General features: G+C 43.8%; 1 protein-coding gene and 1 long non-coding RNA gene across 8 annotated transcripts in view; one reads left to right on the top strand and one right to left on the bottom strand.

Annotated features, from left to right (window-relative positions):
- The window catches only part of LOC109568017 (ankyrin repeat domain-containing protein 26-like), a 92,013-nt gene that overhangs the window by 66,628 nt on the left and 2,887 nt on the right, over nucleotides 1-22,498 (top strand). For 2 of the 7 annotated variants that reach the window (XM_070800999.1, XM_070800993.1), the window contains 5 exons: nucleotides 5,963-6,086; nucleotides 6,702-6,813; nucleotides 8,837-8,948; nucleotides 13,448-13,575; nucleotides 16,602-16,709. In XM_070800999.1, coding sequence (XP_070657100.1) covers nucleotides 5,963-6,075 — 113 coding nt within the window. In that variant the 3' untranslated portion in view covers nucleotides 6,076-6,086; nucleotides 6,702-6,813; nucleotides 8,837-8,948; nucleotides 13,448-13,575; nucleotides 16,602-16,709. Of the gene's footprint in view, nucleotides 1-5,962; nucleotides 6,087-6,701; nucleotides 6,814-8,836; nucleotides 8,977-13,202; nucleotides 13,332-13,447; nucleotides 13,576-16,601; nucleotides 16,710-22,498 lie in introns of those variants that run through there. The other 5 variants (XM_070800995.1, XM_070800994.1, XM_070800996.1 and 2 more) reach the window with 5 other exon arrangements.
- Nucleotides 13,447-19,657, bottom strand: LOC139186484 (uncharacterized). Its single transcript, XR_011570051.1, has 3 exons — nucleotides 18,221-19,657; nucleotides 16,567-16,688; nucleotides 13,447-16,457 (listed from the first exon to the last, which is right to left on the bottom strand). It is a non-coding gene; the product is annotated as an uncharacterized lncRNA (long non-coding RNA).

Genomic DNA, 22,498 nt, shown 5'->3' with positions numbered 1-22,498 from the left:
GAATCAACCAGTGTAATTTGGTAACAGCACAGATTCCCAACTTTTCTGTCCCCTCCTCCCCCTCCTTCTTTTGTTCAGATGGTCTGGGCTAGTGCCTGGAAATTAAAGTTCTCCAGCAGACAGGTATGGGAATTATTTCATAAGAGGGCTCTGAGGAGGTGTCTGAGTCAAGATGTTATGAATTCCTAGAATTTCAGTATGGAAGCTACCACCACAAGTTCCATGACTTTTCCCTCGAAATTTACAGGTGAGACTGTATACGAAACAAAATGTGGGTCTCAGCCTTTGGAATCATTTCTGCTGCCTTGGCAGTGGTAAGCGGCTTTGGCCTGATGTTGTATGTTGGGGTACCATATGAGATCATAGTTGCAAATTCACCATTTCTTATTCTAAGTGAATAAAACAAAGGGTGAGGCTGCACACTGTGTATATGGAGATGTGGGGTGGGTAAAGGAAGGGTATTGGGTTAGAGTAAGCAAAATAATTATATATAAGTGACTCTACAGATCCAAAATGAGGAATCAGGAGATAATGAAAATCAAATGGAATTATGTGCCTTTAAGAGTTGGAAAAATCTAGTACCCCAAACGGAAAAACACAGACCAGGGACATGAACAAGCATTTCACACACACACACACACAGAATCCAAAACACTAATCATTCAAAATATAAGAAAGAAATATTTGACCTTTTGATTAATGAGGGGATTCAAGTTAAACCAAAAGTGAGACACCTTTTCTTCTTAGATTAATGAATATTATAGTAAGACTGAAGGTTTGGGGAAGGTTGTATGCAAATGAACACATTCTGCTGAGGAAAATTTGTAAATTGGTACAGTTTTAAAATATAACTTTGCAACAAATCAAAAGACTTAACAATTTAAAATGGAGTACCTTTGACCCACCAACTACACTTCTGGGAATTTGTCCTATTTATTGGAAAGGTGTTCACAAAATAGAATAAGTATGTTCATTTCAGTGTGATATAGAATAGGAAAAAAACAAAAACAGGCTAATCCTATGATAGCTTTCAGTGAAAGATGTTGGATTTGTGATCTCTGAAGAAGAAAATTCAACTTATTCTGGACCAGGGACCAGGCTTGATCACTCAAGAGCTTCTGTGTAGCAGAGTTTTATTAAAGTATAAAAAGGGACAGAGAAAGCTTCTGACATAGACATCAGAAGGGGGAAGCAGAGTGCCCCCCTAGCTAGTCTTATCAAGACCTTATATACTTTTTCCAAACCCACTCCCACAATATACATCTTAAATTAACAAGATTAGAATGAACAATGGAAAGATCTTACCAGATCCACTCCCATAATAAACATTTTAAGATGACAGGATTAGTCAGAAGGTTCTTGTTAAGGAGAAACATGTCCTCGAGCAAGATATATTGTTATATTCACTAAGAGAAAGCAGTGTAGAAGAGAACGTTTGTCCTTTTCTCCTTGAGAGCCCCAGACCCCTTCCTCCTCCTCAGGGACCCTGGACTTATCAACCTACCTAGGAATTGACTCTCACACTCCCCCTTTTCTTTTAAGAGAATCATGTTGCCAAGAGAAAGGGCTGTCGTTTTCATTCCATAATTACTTCCTGCTGTTGACGGGCATCATCCCTAAGTTGTTGAGGGAACATATTCTCCTAACCCTCATACTGAGGGTCTTTGATCCCAGGGCCCCAAGTAATAGTTGGAGGAGGCTGTGGCACTCGTAGGAGCCTGGACAACCTTTAGTAACTTAAAAGCTTTCAGATTGTTAGGTAGGTAGAATAGGGAAAAGGAGTCCAAAATGGCGGTGGCTAAAAGACAAGGAAGGTCCGAGGACCAGAGTGAAGACTTCAGGCAGAACAAACAGAACAAACAGCACTCCTGGCTAAGCCCAATTTGCATAGGGCAGGCCCAGGTGGAGGAAAAAACATATAAAAGGAGGAGCCAAAGCGCTTTCTCTGGGACTCTCTCTCCCGCGTGCGTGCGCTCTTTTCTTTCTCTCTCTCCCTCTCACTTTCCTGCTATCTTCTAAATAAAATAGAGCTGTAACACTGATTTGCCTAAGAGCTGTAGCACAGTTTGTCCAAGACCCAAGAGCTGTGACGCGCCAAGGGCTTTAATGTCCGTCGCTCCAAATCTTTGTTGTGACGAGACAAAGAACTGAGGAACATACACTCGCGTGACAAGATGGTTAGAGACAAACCCCATTTTACAGTTACAGATGTAAGGCAAAATAGCCATTAAACCAAGTTAAAACATAATCAAAATTAAAAGTTACATTATGTCCATGGTTACATCAGTCCATTTTAGGATTGTTCGATGGCATCAGATCAAGAAGAGGTGTCATATACGATTGTTGTCAGTGAGGGTATTCACAGAGTTGAAGAAAGTCCTTTCCTTGAAGCAGAGAAACCCTCCACATGAAGCCTTTCCCTGACAAGGAGGTTGAAAAGCTGAAAGCTGAGTCATATAGTTAATTTTAAGTTTTTAGGATCTATTACAATATCTGTGCACAAAAACAGTCTGTCATAGACACAGTCCCTTCTTCTTAGGGGCAGTTCAAGCCTTCTTTAAAGACATGAGTAGAACTTTAAACCAACTGTCTTGTGTTTCCTGAGTTAGCTTACACAGATGTCTTTTAATAACAGCATTGGCCTTTTCAATCTTTCCTGAAGATTGAGATCTCCAGGATCGTGTAAGTGATATTCTATTTCTAGAACTTTTGACACTCCTTGAGTTACAGTAGCTTTAAGATGGATCACTGTTGCTCTGAACTTTAGAGTTTAAGATCCCACTTACTTCATGAGAAGTCAGTACAGTAAGGTTTTGCCCATTCCTTAACCTCAGGCTTTAGTGGATACTGCTTTTGATGTGAAAATAAGTGAGGGTCTTTGATCTTGATAATAACAGGAATGGCATTTTGTGCTCAACCCGCAGTTTTCCATCAACCCACACTCTAGGATTTACATTTTGTTCAATTAAAAGAGCAGGCTCCATATTTGTGAAAACAGAAGCCTGGACCATGTTCAGTATATCCCTCCCTAGAAGGGATGAGGGAGACTCCAGCACAATCAGAAACTCCTGTGAAAACAGCACAGAGTTCCAGTTTCAGCTTAAAGGATGACTGAAATAATAGTGTTTGGCTCATCCCGACAGTCCCATTACAGTAGTGGATCAGGAGGAAAGCAGACAAAGGGCTTCACTGAGCACAGAGAAAGTTGCCCCAGTGTCCAAAAGAAAGTCGACTGATTGGGCCCCCAGTTATTAATACCCAGGCTTTGCAGGTATAATTAGGATGGGAGCTTGTGTGGGGACTCCCAGGCACTTTCAGTCCGAATTGCCTTGAGAGTCCAAACCCTGGGTCCTATGTCTCAGAGGGCAGTCTCTCCTCAGGTGTGGTCATTTTACAGACCAGACAGACAGGGAGCCAGGTGCAGACTAGATGCCTGAGGGCAAGCCTGCTTGAGATGCCTCTCCTTTCCACCATAATAATAAGTCCACCCCTTTTCACCTGGGTTACTCTGGGCACTTCTCCTCAGGCCATTTCGGAGTGGATCTAACAGACATTTTTGGGGCTTCAGTCTTTTGCCAGTTTTTTTTTCTCTTTTCCTCCTCGTATTCTTTACCATAATATACCATCTGAGCCAGCTGTAACAGTTTTTTGAAGACTGATTTGGTCTAAATGCCTGTTTTTGTAACTTATGGCAGATATCTGGAGCTGACTGAGTAAGAAATCTATCTTTAAGATCATTCCTTTCTCTGTACTTTTGGAATCAGCAGAGAGCCTCTTGTAGTCTATCTAGGAATTTATCAGTTTTCTTCTCTCCCTGTTCTATGTCAGCCAACTTAGCATAGTTTAAAGTCTTAGTGTGCATTTCCTGAGTCCTTCAAGATTACACCTGGCAAAGTGGTTCTGATCCTACCTTTTAGTCCCAGTCCGGCTCTGTTGTGGGAACTGCTTGCCTCTCAGTAGGGAGGAGGGCTCTTTTGTTCCCTCTTTCCCCTTGTCTCATGCTCAAGCCATTCATTTCCAAAAGTAGTAGCTTCTCCCAAAACTTGAGTTCTCGGGTCAGGAGTCAGCATCTGTCCCAAGACATACATTATATCTCTCCAAGTAAGATCATAAAGTTAGTCCTATAAAGGCTTCTATGAATTGGGACTATTTGAATTTCTACTGAGACTGAGGCAACCTGTTCTGGAAGGGCACCATGACTCAGCCTGTTTAGTTGGGAGCCCCAGGTACAGGGGCAAAGTAAGAGAACAGGAGGCAGCTGAAGGTTTCACCCAAATCTGAACCCTTAGGACATAAGTCTGGCATGCCCTGCAGACAGATAAGGAGCAACACATATGGCATTTCTACCCATTTCTCTTGTTTTCTGCAGGACTGATCTAATTGTAAAACAGTATTATAATTGAGACCATTCAACTGGCCAGTGTTCCCCATCTTCCAAAGGGTGCCATGGCCATTCAGTATCACAGAAAAAGATCAGGCGTGTCTTTTTTAAACTCTGGGGATCAAACTTGTCCCAGTTTTTAAAATATATTTTAAAGAAGTGATTCTGGAACTGCTAGCTCCTATCTGTAAAAGAGAAAAATGTGGCATCCACAGCCATGGCTTCTTTCCACCGGAGGCGTCCCTCCCTGCTCTAGATGGGGGTGTAGACAGACTTTCCACCGAAGCTTTCCGTCCATGCTCAGACTTAATCTGTCCCTTACCAACACAGGTGCATTACCCGTACCTCCCAGTTCTACCACTGAGGCAGGGTGGAGATGCACCAGGGGTAGACCTTATGGCACCTCAGACTGATGTCCAGTTCCTCACCATTAAGACCTTTGTCTGATTTTCACTCCTCCTCTGATGCCACCCAGGGTGGAGCAGAGTAGGTTTTCTGGAATGCTTCCCAAGCTAGGACTACTAGGGGAAGCATCAATGTTCCATGTGCCTGCGCACATTCCTGAGTATAGTCCTGATGACAGTATAAGTGCTGAGTTATAAAGAGATGAATAAAAAACCCAAGATGTGTCTTCTGAGTGTTGCCACACCAGTATATGTGATAGCAAAAGAGGGAGTGAAGGGTTGGCCGGCGAGAAAAAAATGATTTTTGTCCTCAAGCTACTCGGGCCAATCCTTCCAGTTCATTCCCAGTGATTTCACAAAAGGAATATCTAGGGAGTTGAGAGACAAGCCATTGGAGAGATTTCTCTGGTCTGCCAAGAGCTAGTCCTACCAAAGGAAGAAACCCACCCTACTTCCAATCTGACGAGATCCTGCAATTACCGATCTGTGTCTTCAAAAACCTCATGGTCACCAGCAATGCTCCTACCCACATAGATCAGAGGCACAGCAATGACAAAGACTTACTTTTAGACCCTGGGCCCTGAGGCAAGCAGCCAAGAGAATGGCCTCTAGTCTGAGAGACGGTCCTGGAACTAGAGCTCCGCCTCACTCCCAAACGTGCTCTTGCAACTTTCAGCTCCTAGCAAGGCTAGGCACTTCCATCCATATAGTTTGAGGTTTAAGTAAAAGTACAGAATAATGGCATGGATCACAAGTCCCTTGAAAGTCTATGATCCGACAGATTAGGTTAGTAGTTCTAATTCCCCATGCAATTATGGAATGGTCAAAGAGACCAGGAAAAGGTGACCAAGAAAAGAAAGTTCAGTCCACACGCTTCGCCCATTTCTGCTCAATGCTCTTGCAGGGATGTTGGGTGTCTCTTGGCATTGGGAGGTTGGTATATAAACCCCAACAAGGCTCCCATTTGGGGGTCTGCCTTCAGTCATTTCAAGGCACTGCAAAACCCCAGAGCAGGGCTCATCACTTGCTTTGCTCAGGACATGTCATTCATTCACACAAGCACACTGCAAAATCAGTGAAATCTTGAGAGACAGGCAAAGAAAATGGTTTGAGTTGATCTTGTTAATTTTTAATGGATGTTAAAAATGTACAGAGACTGTGTTTCTTTCTCTAACAGGTGTTGGAGTTGATGACATGGATAGCATAAGTGAGCAGATGTCCAATGTCTATTCAAAAGTGGCAGTATCCATGACAATCACCACCATCACCAATGTCCTGGCCTCAACATGAATCAGCCATAGGTATACATATATCCCCTCCCTATTGAACCTCTCTCCCATCTCCCTCTACATCCCACCCCTCTAGGTTGATACAGTGCCCCTGTTTGAGTTTCCTGAGCCACACAGCAAATTCCCGTTGGCTATCTATTTTACATATGGAATCCAGTGAGTCTATTCTTTAGAGAATCTATCCTTTTCTCACAAGCACTGAGTCCAAGTTTTTTGTAGTGCTCCTATACATTTTGTACATAATAAGTAGTATAATGGATGCTTCCACGTGCAGGAAGCTTTAGGCCTCCAAAATTCAGCAAGTTACGACTCCTATATCACATCATATTGTAATGTAGAAGAACATTTGTCGAGTTATGGTCTCAGGGTTATGGTTATCATTACTGAGACTCTTGAATACTGGGATAAAGAAACAAGGCAAAAATTGGGAAAATGTCATCTGGCAGATTTTGAAAACAGTGAGTATGTAGATAAAAACCTTACAGAGTTTTGGTTACAAGAATATATAAAATATATGGAAACCCTCCGTCAACATATAAATGATAAGACAGTTTTCTAAGCAATAAACCCACTTTTTACATGGAATTTCCACTTTTTGTGTATAACATTAATATTACATCATCACAGGAAATCATCTGTTCCCAGGCTTTCATTCAAACCATGGATATTTCTTCTTCAATAAGAAACTGATGTTACACCAGTTCCGAGACATGGCCGAGAAGTGTGAAGCTCCCTAAAGGTATACTACCAGGCATTCATATATTTTGGTCAGTATTCTGCAATATTAGAAAACACTGTTCAAAATGTGACTTTTGCATCAACAGTTATGTTGTTTCCTTATTGTTAATTTCTCATCCCCTGTGTTCTTTGTGGGTAACTTTTGCTATTGCTTCTGTGATTATGTGCATCATGGGTTTTATGGCCTTCTGGAATGACAATCTTGATATCATAGCCATGATTAATCTTGTCATTTGTATAGGGTTTTCCTTTGACTTTTCTGCTCACATTTCTTATGCATTTGTTTCCAGTTCAGAGCCCTCAGTAAACTGAAAACCCGTTGAGGCATTGTATCTGCTAGGCCACACTGTGTTACAAAGTGCAGTTTCAGCAATAATAGGGATGTATGTCCTATCTGCAGCTAAAGCGTACATCTTCAGGACATTTTTTCAGATTCTTTCTTGTGATGGTATTTGGAGCTGCTCATGGTCTAATTTTATGTCAGTATTCTTAACCTTTTTTTGAAAGTTAGTTTGAAAAGCCACTAACAAAGACCAATTGCAGTATTCCTGATTGCCCCAATCCAATATGATGAAAACACACTATTAAGAATAGTCAATAGACTAAAACCAAAGGCACGTTTCCTTGGCTTGGAAATACCATTAAAAAAAAATGTTATTTAAAATATCCTGAAAGGGGAGAGAACAAGATGACAGAGGAGTAGGTGGACGTGGAGTACACCTCTCTGCACAGATACATCAGGAATACATCTTCAGACACAGAAGTGCATGCAGAACACCAGCTGAGAGCAGACAGGATTACCTGACCAATGGAAAAGAATATACAGAACCACGCAAAACTCAGTAGGATGAAGGAACTAGGGGGGAAAACAGGAGTCTTAGGAGGACTGGACCTGCCCTCGGCTGGTAGGGGAACTGAAGCAGGGGTCTGATCCCCATATCGGAAAAAACCTGAGTCAGAGGAGAAACATTTAAGGCTGAGAGTGAAACAGATGATCTGTTGCAGCATAAATAGAATGAGAATCAGACAGTCCTTGTGGCAGCCATAAACCCTGGACAAGGATGCAGGTCCCCTGGAAGGTACAGCAGCTGGGAGCTGGAGTTTAGGGATTGTGGAGCAATCCCAGGGCGAGGGCTGCTGTTGACTGCAGAGAGACAGATCGAGGGGATGTGAGGGAGGAGATTGTGGTGGGAAATGCCTGCGGTGAGAAATTCCTGAGCCATACAGCAAATTCCTGTTGGCTATCTATTTTACATATGGGATCCAGTGAATCTATTCTTTAGAGAATATTTTAGTCCTTTTCTCACAAGCATTGAGTCCAAGTTTTTTGTAGTGCTCCTATACATTTTGTACATCATAAGTAGTACATATGGATGTTTCCAAGTGCAGGAAGCTTTCAATTCAGTTCAGTCACTCAGTCGTGTCCGACTCTCTGCAACCCCATGAATCTCAGCACACCAGGCCTCCCTGTCCATCATAAACTCCCGGAGTTTACTCAAATTCATGTCCATTGAGTTGGTGATGCCATCCAGCCATCTCATCCTCTGTCATCCCTTCTCCTCCTGCCCCCAATCCCTCCCAGCATCAGGGTCTTTTCCAATGAGTCAACTCTTCATATGAGGTGGCCAAAGTATTAGAGTTTCAGCTTTAGCCTCAGTCCTTCCAATGAACACCCAGGACTTGGGCCTCCAAAATTTGGCAAGGTACAACTCCTATATCACACCATATTGTAATGTAGAAGAACATTTGTCAAGTTATGGTCCCAGGGTTATGGTTATCATTACTGAGACTCTTGAATACTGGGATAAAGAAACAAGGCAAAAATTGGGAAAATGTCATCTGGCAGATTTTGAAAACAGTGAGTATGTAGATAAAAACCTTACAGAGTTTTGGTTACAAGAATATACAAAACATATGGAAACCCTCCGTCAAGATATAAATGATAAGACAGTTTTCTAAGCAATAAACCCACTTTTTACATGGAATTTCCACTTTTTGTGTATAACAATATTACATCATCACAGGAAATCATCTGTTTCCAGGCCTTCATTCAAACCATGGATATTTCTTCTTCAATAAGAAACTGATGTTACACCAGTTCCAAGACATGGCTGAGAAGTGTGAAGCTCCCTAAAGGTATACTACCAGGCATTCATATATTTTGGTCAGTATTCTGCAATATTAGAAAACACTGTTCAAAATGTGACTTTTGCATCAACAGTTATGTTCATTGTTTCCTTATTGTTAATTTCTCATCCCCTGTGTTCTTTGTGGGTAACTTTTGCTATTGCTTCTGTGATTATGGGCATCAAAAGGTAGAAATATTTCAAATGCCCATCAAGAGATAGGTAGATAAACAATGTGGTATATACATAAAATAAAATATTATTCAGCCATGTAAAGGAACTCATGCTACAACATAGATAATCCTTGAAAACATTATGATAAGCAAAATAAGTCAATCACAAAAGGACAAATACTGTATGATTCCACTTATATGAAATCTCTAGAATAGGCAAATTCATAGAAACAGAAACTAGATTAAAAATTAGCCGAGACTTGGGGAAGACAATGGGGAAATATTACTTAATGGTTACTGAGTTTGTTTGGAGTGATGGAAAATATTCATAGATAGTGTGATGGTTGCACAACACTGTGAATGTAGTTAATGCCACTGATCTGTCTACTTAAAAATGGTTTTTGAAATGGTACATTTTATGTTAGAAATATTATATGTTAGGTAGTTAGAAGAGGAAAAGGGAGTCCAAAATGGTGGTGGCTAAAAGACAAAGAAAGGAAAACGCCCCCCAAAATGGAACAAAAGTAAATGTGAGGACCAGAGTGAGAATCTCAGGTGAAACAAACAGCCCTCCTGGCTGGCCCAGTTTACATACAGCAGACTCAGAGGGAGGAGACAAATGGATAAAAGCAGGAAGCCAAGAAGGACTGAGGTCTCTCCTTTGGGGTCAGCCCGCCCTCATGCCTTGAGGGTGTACTCTCCTTTGCTTGCTGAATAAAACTCTAAGCTGTAACCAAGCTCTAACACTGGCCCACCGTTTCAAATCTTTGCTGCGGAGAGACAGAACCAAGGAAATTACACACTCCCCAGACATATCTTGTGTTGTGACTTGGATTTCACATGGCTGAAACAACCTCGGCTCAGCCCCTGTGAGGTGGAGGCCAAGCACAGCAGAAACCAACTCTTCAAAAGCTCCCACAGTGGAAGCTGAATGTGAATAAAACCCAGTGCGATGCAAGCGACAAGAAGCCCAGCATGCGGGAAGCCAGGACAGCAAAAACAAATGTGGCAGAAAGCTCACGTGGCTCAGTCTCAGATTACAGAAGACTTCTGGTTAAGGTAGGGGGTCCTCACCCCTATGGCTAGGAGGACATATAGCTCACAAAATCTTAATTCCTAAACAATCTATCATTTCTTGTTTCCTCAAACCCCCTGCAAACAGGCAAGCGGCACTGGGTGCATTGAGGGACTCTGGCCGGTGTGTCCTGAAGGCTCTACTATCTGCTGTGCCTTAGTAGCTGTTGCCCAAGTGGGTGAGGGTTCTTCTGTCCTTAATCTTCTTTGTGCCAAGAATCAGACCAATGAAAACTGTGAGCACAGGTCAGGTATTTAGCAGATTTCCCAGCAGGTTTTGAAGGGGATTCCTCAGCATGTTTTTCCCACTGCTTTTTCCTCCCATCCTTCAGCTCCTCTCTCCATGTATGCCACTGCTTACTAAGTATTGGGCAGGTCATCATCTTTCCTGAAGGGGAAAAGTTGTGTTTGAAACCGTTTACCTAAGACTGGGACTCAAACCCATGTGGCTCTGTGCTATGCTTAGCCACTCGGTCGTGTCTGACTGGGACTTGAGCCTGGCAAAAACCCACAGTGCCTGGTTTCAGGACCTAATGAAGCTCAGGTTCTTGATGTCTCGTTGCAAAAAGAATTCAGTGATAGGTAAGAAGTAGATTTGTTCAGATTTAGAGAGAAGCACACTCCACAGGGCTTGGGCCATCACAGAGTGCAGTGGCCAGGGAATGTGGTGTGGTTAGTTTTTGAAAGCTGGGTGATTTCATATGCTAATGAGTGGGAGGATCATTCCAACAATTGGAGAACCAGCCACTCCTTGGTCTTTTGATAGTGCCTGGAACTATCCTGTTACCTCCGTGTGTGTCATTTAGATTGAGAATCAAGGTTTAGTTGCATTTGACTTGTCTGTCATCTTAATCAGTTTATAATATGCCCTTGGGCTATGTCATTCTTTCCAAAGTTGTGCCTTGCCCTCTTTGCTCCTGTTTCATGCTCTTTTCCTGAGCCCCGTCTGGGCCCACAATGTTGCCTCTACAATCTTCTGGAAGGACAACCAACCAGAAGATAGCTGGCCTTTGGGAGGGAAACACTGTGTAATATCCAATCCCTCTAGATATTCAAGCCTTCATCTTCCACGTTTCCTACAACATGTGCAACAACAGCATCTCTCAGTGAACCTGCTAGGGCAGGTGACAGACACACAATGCCTCCTAGAAGTCCATCTGTTGGTGGCATCCCTTCGAGGGCAATTGCGCAGGCTTCCAGGGATAATGTTTGCCACTTTGGGAGTTAGCCCTGAAGGCTGTTTGGGCCCAAACCATTCCTACCCTTCTCCTAAAGTTACAAACATACCCCCAGATCAAATCTCCACTCCACTTTTACGGAAAATCTGATTTGTTGCCTCTTATCAATATGTTCTTAAGCCACTTACTAATTCCTACAACCAGGACCCTGCCCCCTTGTAGGCAACATCACTCCACCCCACTTATTATTCAAACACTCTTAATGCCCGTAGCAGGACCAGATAACCCACTCCTTTGCCGTTACTTCTGCTATTACCCAAAGTGGGTCTATGACAATGATATGTTTACCATTGGAAACACCCTAAACTGCTCTTATGGAGGACTAGGGGAAGAAATCACTGACTTACATTACTTCAGAGCAATAAGAGATTAAGGCTTATGGCTATTTCACCAGGTTCCCAGTCTCAGGGCACAGGCTTGGATTGCTTTACCTCATGGTATCTATTTCCATCCTCAGTGGACAAACCAGCAATGAGTTAAGATTACAGCCCCTTAATCTTATCCAGCACTAGTCATGCTGGAGACCTCGGAGACACCCAACTCCAGCCTGGGAGTCCCAGGAGGTCGATCTGCCTCGACCTGCCTAGGGATCCAGGCCCTGGGAGGTTGTCATGCCTCATCCTGCATGGGGACCTCCAGTCCAGCAGTCCCAGGAGGTCGACACGCTTCAACCTGCCCAGGGACCCAATTCTCAAGAGGCCGACCTGCCTCAACCTGACCCAGGATTCCATCTCCAGTAGGCTGTCTCCTCAACCTGCCTGGGGATCTGTACCCTGACCTGGGGATGCCCAGCTCTCAGGTTGCAACAGTACTGAGTAGGATAAGCTTCAAAAAGACTTACCCCTAAGGAAGTCCACCCATGGAAATAAAAGGAAGCCTATTAGTTGTGGGACTGTGCCCAGTCTCAGCAATAACTCAGGAGTCCAGTGAGAACCCCATTGCCTTTCTGGAAAGTCTAAAAGAGGCCCTCCAAAAGTTTACCAATCTGGACTTAGACTCTTATGAGGGTGACTTTAAAGGACAAATTACTGTTCCAATGTGCATCAGACATCAGGATAAAGCTACAACATCTACAACTGCAGGGCCTTGCTGACTCTTTAAATAAGATGGTCCAGACAGTCACCAATACTTTTAATAACAGAGAATAGGAGAAGGACGCCAAGGCCCAGGAAAGGGAGAAAAGGAAAGAGACAAGCCATGCCCAGATGCTGGCCCTGCTCCAGGGGAGCCCTATGGCAAACCCCAAGTCCTTAAATGACAAGATATGAGGCAAATGCCTAATCTGTAGACAGGCAGGACATTGGGCCAAAGAGTGTCCAAACCGTGACAAGTCTCCTAAAACAGCTTGCTACAAATGCCATTAGTTGGGACACTGGGCAGCACTCTGCCCTCAGGACCCAAGAGCCTGAAGGTCAAGTGCCAAGCCTTCCCTCACGATGGTTCAACAAGACTGAAGCAGCTCACTCCAGCCAGCCTGCCTATCACAGATAATCATCATGGGACTGGAGCCAAGGGTGCAACAGGATGTGGCAGGTAGGTCCGAGAATTTCTTGGTTGACACAGGGGCTACCTACTCTGTCCTGACCTTCTACTCCGGAGCCTTCTCCTCCCAAACCTGTACCATTTTGGTGCTGTAAGAAAAACAACTATAAAAAGATTCACCTGAGCACTTCTTTGTTGCTGGGATGGACAAATATTTTCCCACCAGTTTCTGGTGGTCCCTGAGTATCCTACTCCATTATTGGTAAGAGATCTTTCTCTACCTTCGAAATCTTGCAGCTATTGCAGTCCTGATACAAGATGCTTTAAAACTCTCTCTTGGAGGCAAACTATTTTTACCAGTCACCAGGTGAAACAACTCCTGAATTGGAGAGGCCATTTATGGATGTTTGATCAAAGGATCCTCAGGTATCAAGTAGTGCTGATGGAAAATCCAGGCCTGACTATATCCCCTTGTGAGGTTCTTAACCCTGCCACCTTCCTGCCTACCTCCAAGGGCTTTCTCCCCTTTCATTCTTGCCTAGAAACCTTGGACCACTGGACAAAACTCCGAGAAGGATTGTCAGAAGATCCTCTGACCAATCCTGAGGAAATCTGGTACACTGATGGAAGTAGCTTCACCCTGGGTGGCAAAAGAAGAGCTGGATATGCAGTAAGCTCCAATTTTGAGACCATAGAAGCTAAACCTTTGCCACCAGGTACTTCAGCCCAATTGGCTGAGCTCATAGCCCTGACTCAAGTTTTAAAGCTGGGAAAAGGAAAAAGAGTAGCCATTTACACTGACTCCCAGTATGCCTTTCTGGTGCTACATGCACATGCTGCTATTTGGAAAAAAAAGAGGCCACTTGACCACCCGAGGGTCCCCAGTCAAGTATGGTGATCAAATCCTTAGGCTTTTGGAGGCATCCACCTGCCCACTGAGGTTTCAGTCTCCCATCGTAAAGGACACCAAAAAGGGAGCACGGAAGTGGCACGAGGGAACCAAGCAGCTGATCAAGGAGCTAAGAGAGCAGCATTACAGAACAATGACCTGATAGGGTTGCCACCCTAGTTCCGCAGACTACTTTGCCAGAAATTCCTTCATAAACTGAAGGTGAGACTCTTAAAGCTAAGAGTAAGTGCTTTCAAAAAGATCATATGGGGTGATTCCAAAAGGAGGGACTCCTTTTTCTGCCTGGGAACCTCCAGTGGAAGTTGGTTAACTCCTTACAAGCCCACCACTCATTTAGGGGAGAAGGCCCTCCAAAGATTACTAGAAAGGTCCTTCAGAGGAACAGGCCTCCAAACAACTATAAGGCAAGTGGTCTCCTCTTGTCCCCTTTGCCAATTAAACGACCCCCAAGGAGCTCAAAGACCCCAGCTGACCCAGCCCATCCAATGGTGTGGGACCTACCCAGGAGAGGACTGGCAGATGGACTTCACCCAGACGCCAGTTTCTCAAGGGTATAAATACCTACTAGTCATGATAGATACATTCACAGGATGGATTGAAGGCTTACCACCCAGACTGAGAAAGCTGAGGAGGTGGTAAAAAAAAAAAAAAAATCTGTTCCACAAAATCATTCTGAGATCTGGTCTGCCCAGATCATTACAAAGTGACAAAGGGAAATCATTTACTCCTGAGGTCACCCAAGGGGACTCTAAAGCATTGGGCATTACTTATTATCTCCATTGTGCCTGGAGGCCTCAATCTTTAGGAAAAGTAGGAAGAGCCAACCAATTCTTAAAACTAGAGATAAAAAGGATAACCCCAGGAGATGTCCCTGGGATGGAAGGAGCTTTACCAATAGCTCTCCTATGCACCCATACTGCCCCTAAGGAAAAGGTTGGTCTTAGTCCTTATGAGAGGCTATATGGGAGACCTTTTGTTTATGTCAATGACCCCTTCCTAGATCCAGAGGCTCATGGTATAAGCCTCTGGTCTTATACCATGGCTATTGGGCAATTCCAACAATATACACACTTGTAGGGTGTCAATCAGGACCCAATAGATTCTAAAGAGCCACCACTGTATGCTCCAGTGACTCAAGTCCTATTTAAAGTCTGGAAAGATGTATCCCCAAAGGCTCAACTCCAGCCCACATGGAAGGACTCCTACCTATCCTGTAATACTTTCTACCCCCATAGTAGTCAAGGTACCAGGGCATGACTCTTGAATTCACTACTCATGAGTCAAACCATGGAATGAAAGAGAAGAGGACACTCAATACACATGTGAGATCTCAGATATCTATTCAAGACTACAATCGACTGCATATTCATGAATACCGTAAAAATTAAGTTTCTGGGGATAATATTTCTCAGGATAGATTTAAAGAACCAACAATGCTTGCCAGGGGTTGTATTCCAAAATAGACAAGGGATAGATCTCCTGATCCCTGAACAAGAAGGGACTTGAGCCATCTTGAATAAGATGTGTTGTTTCTGGGTAAATACCTCCAGCTAAGTTAAAGAAAGTCTCACAGTCCTCAAGAAAAACATTCAGATCCTACAGGATCTCAAAGAATGAGCTGCAGAGTTATCAGGGTGGCTACAATCTCTCTTTGGGGGCTCCTTCTCCTGGTGATGGGGAATTTGGAGTTGGCTAATGCCCCTACTCGGAGAAGGCAATGGCACCCCACTCCAGTACTCTTGCTTGGAAAATCCCATGGATGGAAGAGCCTGGTGGGCTGCAGCCCATGGGGTCGCTAAGAGTCAGACATGACTGAGCAACTTCACTTTCACTTTTTACTTTCATGCATTGGAGAAGGAAATGGGAACCCACTCCAGTGTTCTTGCCTGGAGAATCCCAGGGACGGTGGAGCCTGGTGGGCTGCCGTCTCTGGGGTCGCACAGAGTCGGACACGACTGAAGCGACTTAGCAGCAGCAGCAGTGCCCCTACTAATCCCTGTTATCACCATATTGATGCTGCTTATGATTGTTCCATGTATGATCAATTCTTTAACCCATTTTACCTCTGCCCAGGTCAACAAGCTGCAACATGCAGTGCCAGTTCAACAAGGATATATAAAACTACACCCAACCACAGAAAATATCACTCACTCTTAGATGGACACCATTATAAGGACTCTGAGGCTTCAGACTAGCAAGAGGGGGAGGCCCTTTTCCACTCACCATCCCACCTCAGCAAAGTAGCCAGCGAGAGCTTGACGCCCCAATTCCCAAAGAATTGGGCCTCCCGTCTCTTGAGGTGGGAATGTTAGATAGTTAGAATAGGAAAAAGGAGTCCCAAATGGTGGTGGCTAAAAGACAAGAAAGGAAAAAGCATGCAAAAATGGAACGAAAGAAAACCTGAGGGTTGAAGTGAGACCCTCAGGTGAAACAAACAGCCCTCCTGGCTAGCCCAGTTTACATAGGGCAGACTCAGGGCGAGGAGACAAATGTATAAAAACAGGAAGCCAAGATGGATTGAGGCCTCCTCTTTGGGGTCAGCTTGCCCTCATGCCTGGAGGGTATACTTTCCTCTGCTTGCTGAATAAAACTCTGAGCTGTAATCGAGCTGTAACACTGTTCCACTGTGTTTCAAATCTTTGCTGTGGAGAGATAGAACCAAGGAAATTACATACTACTCCAACATATCTAGACATTATATTTATTACACAATAAAATATTTTTTAGAATTTACTAATAAAATTGTTTTACCTTTAACATGATACAATTGCAACTAATATGATTAGAAGGTATGCCAAGTGAAACAAGGGGACCACTGTCATAGAAGTTGCCTCAAATTCCAGTTGTCTAGAAAGTGATGTAAAGTAGAGGACCTGCCACAAAAATATATTCAGGTAAATAACCTTCAATTATGATATTGTGTGTGAGTTACATATGATATTACAACACTACAGTTTATTGATTTAAACATTAAAATTCAGTAAAAAATCAAAATATATGGATTATGATTTTAGAATATAGAAGGTAATAGAGATTTGCTTCTTCCCACAAATCTCTGGCATGCTTTTCAAAGTTTCTTTCACAGTCTAAAGTTTAAAACTCCTGAATACACAAAATCTGAATCTTATACAAACTGTGAAAGCATTAATTACTATAGACATTATGATTTTTTCTAAACTTCTATTAGGTTGTCATCTTTTACTATTTTAACTGCACAAACACCATTTCAGAAACTGAGTATTAAAAGGCTTTTTCCAGAAGGTGTCTTCTCATTTTCACCAGTTTTATTCAGAGTACTAGGTTTGCCGGCACAAAAATTACTGAACAGCTAATATGTGCCTGGAGAAGGCAATGGCACCCCACTCCAGTACTCTTGCCTGGAAAATCCCATGGATGGAGGAGCCTGGTAGGCTGCAGTCCATGGGGTCTCGAAGTGTCGGACACAACTGGATGACTTTACTTTCACTTTTCACTTTCATGCATTGGAGAAGGTAATGGCAACCCACTCCAGTGTTCTTGCCTGGAGAATCCCAGGGATGGGGGACTCTGGTGGGCTGCCGAGTATGGGGTCACACAGAGTCGGACACGACTGAAGAGATTTAGCAGTAGCAGTAGTAATATGTGCCTGGCACTATGCTATAATTTACTTTTTAAATGGTCATCTTTCTTTCTCAAAAACATCATGGAACTTTTGTTTAAAGTTTTGTCTTTTTATTCTAATGAATTCCAAACAAAGTTTAGGGGGCTCCCAGAAACAGCAAAGGCTTAAACTGGAAGTAAGAATTTCAGAGTAATTTGACCAGAAAACCAAATTAAACCTGAAGATCAACATCTGTACTGAACAGAACTACCCTGAGAATGTACAATTTGTGTTTTTAACCAGAATGTTGCTGCTGCTGCTGCCAAGTCGCTTCAGTCGTGTCCGACTCTGTGTGACCCCATAGACAGCAGCCCACCAGACTACCCCGTCCCTGGGATTCTCCAGGCAAGAACACGGGAGTGGGGTGCCATTTCCTTCTCCAATGCATGAAAGTGAAATGTTATCAAGGACTTAAGATTTGAGGCATTCTTCTTTTTTTTTTTTAGGACCTATCTCCTTTTACTTTATTTCAAAAAAAAAATTATTATAGTATAGTTGCTTTACAATGTTGTGTTAGTTTCATGTGTACAGCACAGTGAATAAGTTATACACATATCCACTTTTTTTTAGATTCTTTCCTGGCTCTCTTCAGTGTGCTATTTTAAGAAAGTTGGATTAAGGATCAATTAGAGCAGAGCACACCTAGCTTCCAGTCAAGGACTCTATCTGATAATGTGGGAGTGCTGCTGCTATGGTACTTGGAACAAGTCCTCTTAACCCTCCCACCTTCTCCTGGCCTCCCTATAAACCCCAGCCACTAGGTACCTTGATCTTCTTCAAGGCCAGACTCTTTTCAAGGCTGCCAGCCTTCTTAGGAAATGGATCATCCACACCTTGCTACCTTAGTTTTCCTCTCCTTCATCTGTCTTCAGGTAGTACTGCAGCCACATGGCTTTGGCCTGGAGAAGCAACTGGCTCAGCCCAATCCTCTCCCAGTTCCTCCCAGGATGGTGGCCAAGTAGATGATCTGACAGGCTAGGCTGTAGATGGGGAAGGTGTAGGTTTTCAGATTGAGGCCCTTGTTCCTTTTCCAGGCGAACAAGAGTGAATTGGAGGAGGGACACAGGAGCCCTGGTTCTTAGCACACACCTCGTTGTAGGGGATCTGGGTTCCACTGTCCTGTGTCACAATCAAAACCTGCACCGGGTCATCCATCTTGCAAATTTCTTCTAAGATTTCCAGCTCCAGCAGTGTCTCAAAGTTGGAGACCACTAGGATGGAGGCATAACTGACCTCGGTGCTCTTCCTAGAGACGGAGATGAGAGAGAGTCGTTGGTGAAATGTCCTGCACAAAGCGTAGCGCAGCCTTGGCGGGTCTCCCTACCGGGGTGTACTGCTCCTCAAGGTCGTCTTCTTCAGCCTGGGGCTGGTAAATCAGGCCAGTGCCGAGAAAGGCCTTTAACACCATGGGCAGCAGCAGATCCAGGGATGCGAGCCCACCTTTCAGTCCACCTGCCCGAAGGCCCGGGACAGCGGCGCCTCCAGGCAGTTGGTGTGGCAGCGGGGCCGCTGGGCCAATTGGTTCTCAGACCGCGATGCTGGCCGGAGGTGGTGGAGCCTCAGCCGCGACTCGGGAGGGGGCTCTGCGTTCTGCCCCACCGCCCAGCCAAGCTCGGTTCCGGTCTTGACCAGAGGACGAGGGCGGCTCCGGCTCTAGGCCACGCCCTGCGGGCGGCCAGCTCTCTCTCTCCAGCTCAGGCCCCAGCTCCAACCCAGGCCCCTGGGACTTGGACCCAGGCTCTTGCCCCGCCTCCCGCTTCGGCTCTGGTGCAACCTTCGAGGGATTAAGGCTCATTTCCAGGAAGGAAAGGCCACGTTCTCAAACAGCACGGAAGATCAGAAAGGAGCTGTTGGACCGAGCACTCCTCTCCACCCACCCAACGGTTTCCTGGAGAACTTCTAAGCGAGTCTGTTTGAACCTGGGCTGCTCGTGCCCGAATGCTAGAACGTCGTTGGCGGTCACGTGGTAGCCTCAGTTCAGTTCAGTTCAGTTCAGTCAGTCAGTCATGTCCGACTATTTACGACCCCATGGACTACAGCACGCCAGGCCTCCCTATCCTTCACCAACACCTGGAGCTTGCTCAAACTCATGTCCATGTAGTCGGTGATGCCTTCCAACCATCTCATCCTCTGTCATCCCCTTCTCCTCCTGCCTTCAGTCTTTCCGAGCATCAGGGTCTTTTTCAAGGAATCAGTTCTTCACATCAGGTGGCCGAAGTATTGCAGCTTTCAGCTTCCGCATCAGTCCTTCCAATGAATATTCAGGACTGATTTCCTTTAGGATGGACTAGTTGGATCTGCTTGCAGAGGTAAGATCTCCAAGAGTCTTATTCAACACTACACTTAAAAAACATCAGTTCTTCGGTGATCAGCTTTCTTTATAGTTCAAGTCTCACATCCATACATGACTACTGGAAAAACCATAGCTTTGACTAGACAGACCTTTGATAGCAAAGTAATATCTCTGCTTTTTAATATGTTGTCAAGGTTGGTCATAGCTTTTCTTCCAAGGAGCAAGTGTCTCTTAATTTCACAGCTGCAGTCACCACCTGCAGTGGTTTTGGAGCCCCTCAAAATAAAGTCTGTCACTGTTTCCATTGTTTCCCCATCTATTTGCCATGATGTGATGGGACCAAATGCCATGATCTAACTAGCCCCCAATTTGTCCCTGGCACCCATCCTCTCAGGATTTAGTTAATACAAGAGGCACTTCTTAAGGCGAATGAAATGAGTGCTTACATGACTCACAATTGACTGGGAGAATTTGGCTTGTTCAGGTACACACACACACACGCACACACTCACACACACAAAAGGCATAGACTTTCCCTGTGTTCTAAGTGGTAGATTTTACCTTTGAGGGGATGATCCAGAAGCATGGTTCTCAGGTAAGGCTTTGGTGAACCTGGTCCAGCACAGTTTGTTATTTTTATTCTTTATAGACATAATGTTCTCCTTGTAAAAAGTTAGAAGTAAATGCATAAAATAAAAAGTGGGAAAGGAAGAACCCAAAGCCCAGTTCTAAAACTTCCTTCTATTGCATTCCTCTTCTTAACAGAAGTGTTAAAAAGTGGGTGCTTATCCTTACAAACTGTTTTCTTTGCATTTGCAAGCATATCCAGATATATGCAAGTATATATTTTTCATAAATATTATTGCACTATCTGTGTATGCAAGACCTGGGTTTGATCCCTGGGTTGGGAAGATCCTCTGGAGAATGGAAATGCTATCCACTCCAGTATTCTGGCCTGGAGAATTCCATGGACTGTATATTTCATGGGGTGGCAAAGAGTCAGACAGGGCTGAGCGAAAAAGAAAAAAAATTCTGTATGCAGATTACATTTTTAACCAAACACATCAAAGGATCTTAACATGTAACTGTATGTAGATTTACCTTTTTCTTTTGAATTGCTTTATAATTTTCCATTGTATGGCTGGGACATAAACTAGCCATAACATTATTGATAGATCTGTAGGTTGTTTAGAATGTTTTGCTGATATGAACAGTGCTAAGTGAACAAATCTTTTTCTTAGAGCACAAGAACTGTATTTGTAAGATGATTTTGTAGAATGGGATTTACTGGACCAAAGGCTATCCCATTTTAAATTTCAGAGTTCTTGATAAAATCCATAGAAGTTGGACTTTCCCAATTGCTCAGCAGGTAGAAAATTTGCTTGCAATGCAGGAAACACACCCTGGAGATATGGGTTTGATCCCTGGGCGGGGAAGAGCCCCTGGAGAAGGAAATGGCAACCCACTCCAGTATTCTTGCCTGGAAATTCCCATGGATGGAGGAGCCTGGTGGGCTACAATCCATGGGGTCGCAAAGAATTGGATACGACTGAGCAACTTCACTTTCACCTTTTCCTGGTTTCCCTTTTGGACTATTTACATTTTCTTCTTCACTATAGAAACTATCCGTGTGCTAAGGAAATAATCGCTTGTTCCTGTGCTTCAAGCGATGAAGATCCCCCTGCCCTGTTCTCCCACCCCCATTTTGCTGGTTGCCATGCCTTATGTTTGTAGTTGAATTAACTTAATTTTTTTAATGAGTTCTGGATTTTGTTACATAATAAACGGTCGTTTTCCTTGCACTAGGGCTTCCCTTGTGTCTCAGCTGATAAAGAATCTGCCTGCAATGCGAGAGACCTGGGTTTGATCCCTGGGTTGGGAAGATCCCCTAGAGAAGGGAAAGGCTACCCACTCGAGTATTCTGGCCTGGAGAATTCATGAACTATACAGTTATGGGGTCGAAAAGAGTCACACACCACTGAGCGACTTTCACTTTCACTTTCACTTTTCCTTGCAGTAATTATAATCTAATATAATTATAATTATATAATATATATTATATAATTATAATATAATCTTTAAAATTTCCATATATTCCTTTTTTAAATTGTTGAAGTATAGTTGATTTGTAGTTATGTTAATTTCTGGTGTACAGCAAAGTGATTCAGCTATACATATAAGTATACTTTTTATTTTTTAAGGTGGCCAAACATTTTATTCAGGCTACTGCAGTAGCAGAGAGACTTCAGTGTAAGCTGAGCTCATCTTTGCTGAAACAAAAGATAGGAGTGAGAGGGTAACAGGCAGGAAGGCTAGGGGGTCTCCAAAATGAGAAAATAGACTGCAAGTGTTAGACATTTTTATCTCTCTTAAGCGGCAGGATGGAGATGGCAACCCACTCCAGTACTCTTGCCTGGAAAACCCCATGGACGGAGGAGCCTGGTAGGCTGCAGTCCATGGGGTCACAAAGAGTCGGACACGACTGAGCAACTTCACTTTCACTTTTCACTTTCCTGCATTGGAGAAGGAAATGGCAGCCCACTCCAGTGTTCTTGCCTGGAGAGTCCCAGGGACAGAGGAGCCTGGTGGACTGCCATCTATGGGGTCGCACAGAGTCGGACACGACTGAAGCAACTTAGCAGCAGCAGCAGCAGCAAGGGGCAGGAGGAAACAAACTACAAGTGTCAGATTTTTTTCCTTCTCTATGCAAATTTAAAAGGAGATATCTTTTAAAATTCTGTGTTGCCATG

The sequence above is a fragment of the Bos indicus genome, chromosome 13, assembly GCF_029378745.1.
Source record: "Bos indicus isolate NIAB-ARS_2022 breed Sahiwal x Tharparkar chromosome 13, NIAB-ARS_B.indTharparkar_mat_pri_1.0, whole genome shotgun sequence".
Lineage (NCBI taxonomy): Eukaryota > Metazoa > Chordata > Mammalia > Artiodactyla > Bovidae > Bos > Bos indicus.
Note: the sequence above shows the minus strand (reverse complement) of the source record. Positions and strands in the feature narration are given on the sequence as shown.